The sequence below is a fragment of the Myotis yumanensis genome, unplaced genomic scaffold (assembly GCF_028538775.1).
Source record: "Myotis yumanensis isolate MYYU_CA2020_CCGP unplaced genomic scaffold, mMyoYum1.0.hap1 SCAF_3, whole genome shotgun sequence".
Classification (NCBI taxonomy): Eukaryota; Metazoa; Chordata; class Mammalia; order Chiroptera; family Vespertilionidae; genus Myotis; species Myotis yumanensis.
Window position 1 is genome coordinate 157812011 of NW_027223754.1, and position 9181 is coordinate 157821191.

The 9181-nt window shown below is 56.9% G+C and overlaps 1 protein-coding gene across 3 annotated transcripts; it reads right to left on the reverse strand.

Moving 5' to 3' along the window:
* Positions 1-5: 5 nt before the first annotated feature.
* On the reverse strand, positions 6-8962 carry MBD6 (methyl-CpG binding domain protein 6). Of its 3 annotated transcripts, none has more exons than XM_070409881.1 (13): positions 8945-8962; positions 5913-5975; positions 5625-5761; positions 5227-5329; positions 4931-5093; positions 3701-4750; positions 2858-3519; positions 2437-2590; positions 2088-2257; positions 1567-1980; positions 1413-1480; positions 1121-1187; positions 6-976 (listed from the first exon to the last, which is right to left on the reverse strand). In XM_070409881.1, the coding sequence occupies exons 3-13, from the start codon at positions 5735-5737 to the stop codon at positions 902-904; spliced, it is 3039 nt and encodes a 1012-aa protein (XP_070265982.1). In that variant the 5' UTR covers positions 5738-5761; positions 5913-5975; positions 8945-8962; the 3' UTR covers positions 6-901. The 3 variants fall into 3 exon arrangements, with proteins under 3 accessions (XP_070265982.1, XP_070265983.1, XP_070265981.1); XM_070409882.1 differs by lacking the exon at positions 8945-8962 and adding an exon at positions 6973-7132 and having other exon boundaries at positions 1413-1465; XM_070409880.1 differs by lacking the exon at positions 8945-8962 and adding an exon at positions 6973-7132.
* Positions 8963-9181: the final 219 nt, after the last annotated feature.

Genomic DNA, 9181 nt, shown 5'->3' on the forward strand with positions numbered 1-9181 from the left:
AGAGCCAGAGTTTCAAAATATTCTCATCTGTTAAATTAAGAGTATCTCCCATAGAAAAGCAGTGGAGGCCCCACAGGGCAAGTACAAAACAGAATTAAAACTCCCAAGGGTCTTGTCTTTACAAAAGAAAAGGCAGGAGGCAGCCCCTGGACAGCTGGTCATGCTGGCCGCTCCGGTTGGACCACGTTGCATAATCCTCAGTCGCATCATCACAACGTCTCTGAGCATTTTGATGGGGGGAGGGGAGAAGGGGCAGTGTAGTGTGTATGGGGGGAGAGTCCCAGAGGGCTCTCTTTATCCCCTTACCCCTTTTTTATATCCCAGAGGATGGAAGCTGGCTACACCTTGAAATGAGGCTATGTGTTTCAAACCTGGGGACAGGGGTAAGAGAGGATCTGTGCTTTGAGCAACCTGAGCCAGAGACAGAGGGGTGTTGGAGAGGTGAGGGGAGGATGCATGATGCTTATTGCTTTGTACCTTTCACTGGGAAGGAGGACAGCAGCCAACAGTAGCTCACAGGTTTGTAAACTGAGCCTGTTGGCTTCAAGAAGGGAGGCAATGAAGTCGAATTAAATATAAAAGAGTCATTTGTGCAAAAATAACTTAAACAAATAAAAGACCTGGGGAAGGGGGTATTCCCCTTAGCCTGGTGGGAGCGGGCCATATATCCCCTCCCCCCCAAGGCCTTTTCAGTGACATGGCTTTGGGGGGAGGGGCAGAGCTTCCCTACCCCCTGCAATGGCTCAAGATGGGATTGTAGGGGAAGGGCTTGCATTTGTGCTCTGAGTGGGGAGTAGTGCCCCCACCCACTGTCCACAGGTGCAGGTGGCTGGCAGGGGCTCCCAAGGCTCAGCACTCAGCTTTCCCCAATCAGGGTCAGATCCAGCTCCAGGTATGGCTGCTATGGGGCCAGTTTCCTCCTCTTGTTTTTGGCAGGACGGCCAGGGCGGGCCCGGGGAGGCAGAGGGACAGCCGCCTATACAAGAGGGGAAGTCGAAAGAAGTGATCAAACAGTTAGGTATCAAGAAGTCTTTTATTTTCTCCCCACTCCCTTTAACCATTTTTTCCTCCTGCCCATCCCTATACGTACCCTCCCACCCACCCACTGGTACACACTTACTCGGGTTGTGGGGCTGGGGTCCAAGGTAACAACATCCTGGCGGGAGATATTGCTGTTCCGGGTAGGGCTGCAATAAGGGGCACAGATGATCAGGAACACCTCCCCAAGCACCAGATGAATTTCAGAGTTTGGGTGGGAAACTTTCTACATTTGGACAGTAAAGGCATAGTATCCTTATTCATACTCAAATGAGTATTTGCCCTTTTGAAAACCAAGCTACTTCTTTTAATCATTTCTACAAACCCAGGAAGAAGTGAGAAAAGGCCAAGATTGTGGTGGGCCCAATACTCACTTGTATTTTCTCCTCCGGCCTCGACGAGACTTTCTGACTACCCCTGGAGGCACCTGAGAAAAGATGGACTGTGTGTAGGGAAAGTTAAGAAAAGGCAGCATGGCTACAGCCATTCCTCAGAGCCCTTCAGCCAGACCTCCATCACTGCACGCACCTTAAGGTCCTCAGAATGGGGCCCAGGAGGGGATGGATCCTTGGGCTCAGCACCCCCTTCAGCCAGTTCCCCATTATGCTGCCAATGGTGGGTCCTTTTGGGGGACCGTTCCATTTGTCCATTGAAGCCTCCACGTGCCCCCCACTTGAGGGCTAATCGGCCAGGTTCCCGCCGGCTGCTAGGCTTTCGACCCCGGCCTGGCCTGGCCTCACCATTAATGCCCCTATGTCCCCCTCCTCCCCTCCGGCCCCGTTTCCCTGACCCCCTCCCAGTGAGCAGCTCAGGGACTGGGGGGTCGGGAGAACTGTGGGGTGGGGCTAAGGCACTGAGGGGAGGCCGAGCAGGCTCTGGTTCTAGGGCTGAGGTGGGGCTCTCAGGGGGCAGACGGGGGGCTTCTGGCTGCTCTGGAGGGATCTACAGGCAAAAAAAATAAAATCTCAGTCAGTCTGCTTTGTAACTCAGAATGCTCATATTTCCAGTTTGGGGAAAAACTCATGACAAACATACCCCTAAACCCTCACCTGGAGACTTTGTAGCAGGCAGGCTAAGGGACTAGAAGCCTCTGAGAGGGGTGGAGGAGCTCCGCCCCCAGGGAGGAGCTGCAACCCCAATTGGCCAGAGAGAAGAGAGCCAGGAGGCTGCAACAGGCTGGGGAGGGCTCCAGGGCTGCTGGTCAGCGAAGACAGATCACCTGTTGAATTATAAAGTCAGGGGTCTCCCTAGGCAAACCAATTAAGTTGAACAAATCCTATTATTCTCTTAGGCTTTACCCAGTGGTCAAAGACTCTTCCCCAGTTCATCCGCCTGCACCTCCCAATTTTTACTGCTTTTTTTCTTCTCTTCCATACCAGAGTCTGCCCTCAGACTTACCCAGCAGGCTGGCACTCAGCAGAGGGCTAAGGAGTTGGGGGGGTCTCCCTGAGTTGGAGGGGGCCTTGCCCAGAGAGGAGGCTCCCAGGTCAGTAGTTGCCGTGGTGACACTGGAGGTAGGTGGTCCAGGTTGGGGGGCACTCAGGACACAGGGCTAAGGAGAAAGAATGCTTATAATACATGCATGTGTAAAGTAGTCCATACATTTATAGTACTTTCACATATACAATCTGAAGCCTCACGTGAAGTAGGCCACGCTTATTAAATACAGATCCAGTTCTTACAGCTATCCTACCCTTAGCCAAGCACTAAGCCTTCCCCAAAGGCCCTGAGGAAGAGCTCAGCAGAAACCGGAAAGCCTTTGATTCCCAGCTCCCATCTCTGATTCTACCTCTTGTTCTGTCCCACCCCCTATCCTCACCTGAGGGGACGTCCCAGAAGGGGGATCCAGACTGGCAGCCAGCAGCGCAGAATTTAAAGCTATGAGGGTAGGGGGGGCTGAAAGTGGGGGAAACAGTAGCGGGGGAAGGTCTCCTAAACCTGAAAATGTCTCCCCACTTGGACCTCCAGCTCCCTCTGCAGATCCCTCCCCATCCCCAGCTGTGGGGCCCAGGGCCAACAGAGGCAGGAAAGAGGCTAGGAGGTTGCTAGGAGGTGCAGAAGGGGGTGAAAGGAGGTCTGAAGGGGGTGGTGGAAGCAGGGAAGCCACCAAAAGTGAAGGCCCTTCAGGCTCGCCTGGGGCTAGGGGAGGGCCAGGTCCCCCTGGTGGGGGTAGCAGGGGCTCAGGGGGCGGTTGTCCCCCTCCCCCAGCCAGCATGCCAAATAAACTGTGGCTGAGTAATGGAGAAGGTGGAGGCTGCCCCAGACTCAGAGGGAGAGGCAAGGCTCCTAGCATCCCTGGGAAGCCAGCTCCACTCAGTGCCAGGCCCTGCTCAGGGCTGGGGAAAGGGAAAGCCTCCCCACCAGCCAGGGGAGGCAGAGGGCAGGTGGTGCTCGCCCCCATCCCCAGTCCGTCAGATGGGCTTTGAAGTACAGGGCTGGGAACTAGGGGGGCTTTGGAGGCAGCTGGTGGGGCAGGGGCACCTGCAAAGGAAAAGAAAAAATCAGCTCAAGGGAGACTCTTTATCCCAGTGTCCAAAGAGCCCAACCTCCCGGTCCCCAACCCAGAAAACTGCCAAAGAGTTCTAAACTCTCCCCTAGATGCCTTGGCTGCCTTTTTCCACCCCAGGGGGGAGGGCTCTACCACACTCATTCAGTTACATACCTGGCACACTGCTGAGGCTGCCACTGGAGGTCCCAGGCAGGGAGGAAAGGAGGGGGTGCCTAGGCTGGGGAGGGCTCCCTGAGGAGAGGGTTGGGGGAGGAGGAAGGTGTGCATCTGACCCCAAAAGGTTAAAGCTTCCATCAGAGTGGGAAGAGCCAGGGGTGGGGAGTCCCAGAAGGGACAGCACAGAAGGGAGAATAGGTTGGGATGGCTCAGGGAGAGAAAAGGATTGGGGCACAGGAGCAGGGGCACGAGGACGGCTCCGTCTAGGGGCTTGAGGGCCTCCCCCTTCTAGCAATCGCAATACAGTTGGGGGTCTGCGGGGACGGCGCTGAGTGGGACGGGGTGATGATGAGTGGGAAGCTGAGGGTGCTGGGGCACAGGGCCTTGGGCCCTGTAAAGTGCTGGGAGGGGGGTGGGGGGGACGCTGTGCCTTGGCCGCTGCAGAGAGTAGGCTGCTAGCAAGGAAGGGGGGTGCCCCAGGGCCTTCCACGATGGGGGCCCCTCCCTGGGGTCCCAGGACCAGGGGCAGGTGCATAGTGGCTGAAGACACTGGTGGTTGAGTGGAAGGACCAGGGGGACCACGGGGAGCAGGGAGATTATTGCTTGGGGGCAAAGGAGGGGGTGTTAAGGCATCACTACAGTGGAAGAGAGGAGGATCTGAAGGTGGCGAGGAGGAAGCATGAGGAGCTGGAAGAGAGCCCAAGTCAGTGGGCACCAGGCTGGATCGGAGGGGTGCTCCCCAGTTGTATGAGGGGGCATTGAGGCTAATGGCAGGTGGAGGAGGTGGAGCTGGAGAGGGAGCATTGCCCCTTGGGAGGAAACAGGGACTGCTACTGCCTCCAGAGGGGACTGGATCAGGAAGCCTTGGTGGGAAGAGCCCCCCAGGGCCTGCTAGAGGGGGGAAGGCCTGTGGAACTGAGGATGGTTCTGGGGGAAGGGAGCCAGGACCCCCATTAAGTGGAGTTGTAGGAGGGACTCTACAGGGAGGGCGGGTAGAGGGGGGCCCTGGGGACACAGTGTGGAACATTTGGGGGCTCGCTCCCTCTCCTGCAATAAATGAGAAATGATGGGTTAGCCTCAAAAATTCCCAACCTCCCTGTGCCCTCCTTTCACCAAGCTGCCCTTCACTCCACCCTTCCTGATCCCTCCCATAAAACTTCCCAACATTCCACTTCCAGGCCCTTTAAGTTGTCCTCAGTTTTCTTCTATAAAGTAGAGAAGACTCACCAGGAGAAGAGTGTGAGCAGGTGGTCTCCATGCTGCGGTACAAGGTTGCCATGGCAACGGCTTTCCTTCGATGGTTGCACAGCTTGGTCATGTCTTCCTCTGATGCTGGCCCCACCCCAGCCCCACCCGGGGTCACCGGGGCCAAAGGGTCAAAGTTGAAAACCTGTGAGGTAAAAGGCATGGACAGGGACCCTGAGGGGATGGATCTGTGACAAAGGCTACCATGGGCAGTGATGTGCATTAAGTCTCTAGGTTTATCCCTGTACTCTCTGGCAGGGACCCCTCATCACTCTGACCTTGGGGACATTGAGTGGACACTCCAGACCGCACTTGCAGGTCCCATCGCTGAGGAGGTAGCTCCGGGTTTGCTCCAAGGAAGACAGCTCGGTGCCACTTGGGCTGGGAGAGGAAGGGTCAGAGAGTACGGGGTTAGTTGACACTGAATTAGGAGATACTCCTAAATGACAGTTCCTTAGTCAAATACCTTCCTAGGAAGGGCAGAGGGTAAGGAATATGGGAAGAGACAGAGAGGGAGAGTAGATTCAAAGAGACAGCAAAAAGGCTGAGGAAGGAAGGAGGAACAGGAGAGCAACAGGGTACCAGAGATCTGAGCTTTGAGAGGTAGGGTGGGAGACAAAAATCAGGCAACTGAGGGGCCTGGGGATACAATTCAGGGAACTCTGAGAATCTATACCTGATATAGAGCACAGCACCCTCACGAACACAGCGCTGCCAGCCGATGGGGACAGATGTGGCCACAGGGCCCCCAGGTCTGTCTGCTCCACTGCTCTCATTGCCCCCATTCATTGTGTGTAATCAGCTCCCACGTGCCTGATAACAGACATCCATGGGCATTAGGAGGATTAAACTGGGCTGGGTACCTGAGGGAGTACTCCAGGAAGACAAAGGTTGTAGGGAGACCCTAGAGAGCTGGGTGAGAGAATGAGGGGGAACCCTTTGCCATCCCACCCACCATGGTTACCTGAACATCTCTGCAAACATTGTGGGGTCCAGTCTAAAGCCGGGCCGCCAGCTTAGCCCACACCTGCAAGACAGGAGAGAGAAGGGACTGTCAGGAATCTGCCCAACTCAAGAGAGCACAACAGTTCAAGATACTCTCAAGGAAAAGGTCCTTAATGAAGTAAGTGCCCATAAAAATCCAGGGATCTGCTGGCTGAGTCCACAATCCACCTTTTACATATGCAGTCCCTAGGTCAAAGCCTCAACTCCCAGGGACCAAGGAATCACAGCCTAGACATATAAAGAGCAGGGTCCTTTTGTCCGATCAGAGACAGAAGACTTCATCCAGGAGTGTGGGCAAATTCCCCTAATGCCAGGCCAGTAGGAAGTGTCCCAGAGAGTCTGGCCCCTGCTGTCCCCCCACCCTCCCCCAGGGAGATCATATAAAAAGTACAGATTGCCCCACAGGTCACCAGACCATTGCCCAACTGCTTGTTCGGGTGGTACCAATAGAACTCGCCCCCACCATTGCTGAACTGGTTCATTTGGGTCTTAAGAAAGGTTGGAATCACAGCTCTGTCTTCTCCCGGAATCCTGAGAAGCTCCTGATTTCCTTCCAAACCTAAGGCAAGGGATTCAGCACCTCCTACCCACAGACTTCAAATTAGCTCCAACAGGGACTCTTCTCTAATATGTGGGGCCGCCCTCAAACCTGCAAGTCTCTCCCCAACCTCACCATCGCTCCTACCCCACACGGGTGGCTTCAAAACTTTCCCTCTCATAACAAGGCGCCCTGTCACCCAGCCTGCTTCTCTTCGCTTGGGGAGGAGGGGAAGGCGCACGAAGTAGGAAGGAACTTGGGGAGAAGGCGGGCGGAGGGTGGGCAAAGCACTGAGGGGAGGGAGGTGAAGAAGGCAAAAGTCAAGCAGTTAAGAGAGGGAAACGGTGGGGGCAGGTGAGGGCGGGGGAGTGAGGATGGGGCCAGGGAAAGGGGCCGAGAGGACGCAGAGGGGGCAGAGGGTAGGGACTGGAGGGGAGGGGAGGGGGAGGGGCGGAATGGGGGGGCCGGGCCCTGCACTCACCGCGGCCCATGGTTCGGCCGGCCCCGCCCTGCGCAGTTGCGGCCCAGAGGGTGAGTGGGAGGGAGTGGGAGGAGGGTCGGTGGAGCCCGAGCCTCCGGTACGGCCCCAGCCGGTCCTAGCAGGAAGCGCTGCCGCCGCCGCCGCCGCGGATCACCGAGCGGCCTCCCGCGCATGCGCCATGGGGGCCAGGGGCAGCCCTGGGGATTCCGTTCCCAGAAGGCACCGCGCAGGCTGCTGCCGCCGCCGTCGCTGCCGCCGCCGCCGCCGCAGCCGCCGCCGCCGCCGCTGCCCGGACGGGAGAGGGGCGGGGCCGGGCCCCCGCCCAGCGGACAACGACGAGCCAACAGGAGGGGCCGCAGTGCGCATGCGGGAGCGCGTCTCCCCCTCCCCCACCACCCCCCATTAATCCCCAAGAGAACAAACACCCCCCGCGGCCCCCCCGCGGAAGGATCGGAGCCTCTTCCCAGACCACTGGTGGCCAATCCCAGTCTTCCCCGGGGAGGGGACCTCTCCAAACCCACAATCTGTTGGGGGGAGTCAGGCTGCCAGGTCCGGGAGGGGCCAGACCCCAAAGATGAAAGTCGCGACTTGCCCTGCCCCGCCCCAAAGGCTTCCCGAGTAATGTGCTGGGTGGGACTTGACCCACCTCCCCAGGTCAGCATGTCACAACACGACCTCGGCCTGTCAAGTCACATGACCTCTGCCTGTCACTGACAATCTGGTCATGTCTTTGAACCAGGAGAGGGCATCTGGTCCAACCCTCCCCTAGCCCTGTTTACAGAGGGGAAATGGAGAAATGGAGCAACAGAGCAGGCCTGACCAAAGACCTGTCACTGTCAGCTCACACCGGCCTTCTGACAGTTCCTACTTAGACAAACGCACCGTCCCGGTGGAAGTATGACAGGATGTGCAACAGGCCACCACATGGCCTCTGCTTTCTACCTAATGGCACAAGAAAAATATTTCTCATTTTGCATGGTGCCTTTCACTTTTGTTCAAGTTGCCTCCAAGTTCAGAGTTGTCTTATTTTTACCTTTACAACTCTTTTTTTTTTTTTTTTCAAACAAGAAGGGTGAGGCACAGAGATACTAGGTGGCTGGCCTGGGATCCCTGGGCAAGTGGGGGGCAGCTGAAGCTAGAATCTGACCTCTCCTGACATCCTAGTCCAAGGCAGTTGTGCGCTAAGTGCATTTAATAAATATCCCGGGCAACAAGACTCTACTGTAGCCCAAACGCCTGGGAGGCAGGCCTATGCCCAGCTCCTCACATTAGGGAGTCACAGGACTTACTGTCTGGATCAGTGAAAAGGGCAGGTCTTGGTCTTTGGTGAAGGGCCCCAGAGCGCCATGAGGGGAGATGAGTGAGGAAACGGAATCCGACCCGCCGGGGAAAGAACGTGAATTCTGGCATGTTGAGAACTCATTAGAAACTTTATCAAGACAAAAGTTCAGGGTACTCCTCTGAAAGGACCTTAAAATGACTACCAAGGGGATTCAAGTACCTCAGCTCCTTTTTGGGTAGCTAGGGGCTAAAAGATCAGACCCCTTTAAGAAGACTCGAGATGTAGACAATCCTGGCAGACGGATGCAAACTTTCAAAGGAAGGGGGTTTAAAAGGCTTTGTGCCCATTATTAGCTGGGAGGGGAGCCGAGGAAAATGGGAGCCCTTTATGGAGAAGGTAAAACGGGGGCTAATGCCAGGGGGGCGGACCGAGAACTCCTACGACGAGCAACAGCGAGGTTTCACTCGTCAGCCTAGGGGCAGCTACGGTTGCTAGCCGTTGGGCCGTAGGGTGCTGAGAGCTGGCGCCCCGCCTCTCTCCTCTCTCCCCCTCCCGCACCTCCCACCGCCCTCGTAGTCCCCTGCGCGTGCGCGCACAGACGGGTTGCCAAACATTGCATCATTCCCGCCCCCCTTTCCTCCCCTCCCCCTTCGAGCTCTCCCCCTCCGCGCGCGCGCATGACTCACTCACCTCCTCGGTGGAGCCTCGTGACCCAGAGCCACTTCCGGGTCCAACAAGACCTGGACCCCCAAGCAGGAGGCGCGATGGGGGCGGGGCCGCGGAGCTCCTGAGTGGCGGATGTAAGGGATGAGGCGGGGCCCAAACTGGCGTGCCGCTTTCTGATTGGTAGCCTTCTGGGTCCGCCCCTGAGAGGAGGGCAAGGCCCTGTTAAAAGATCACTGCTCGGGGAGACCGAGGTCAGAGACT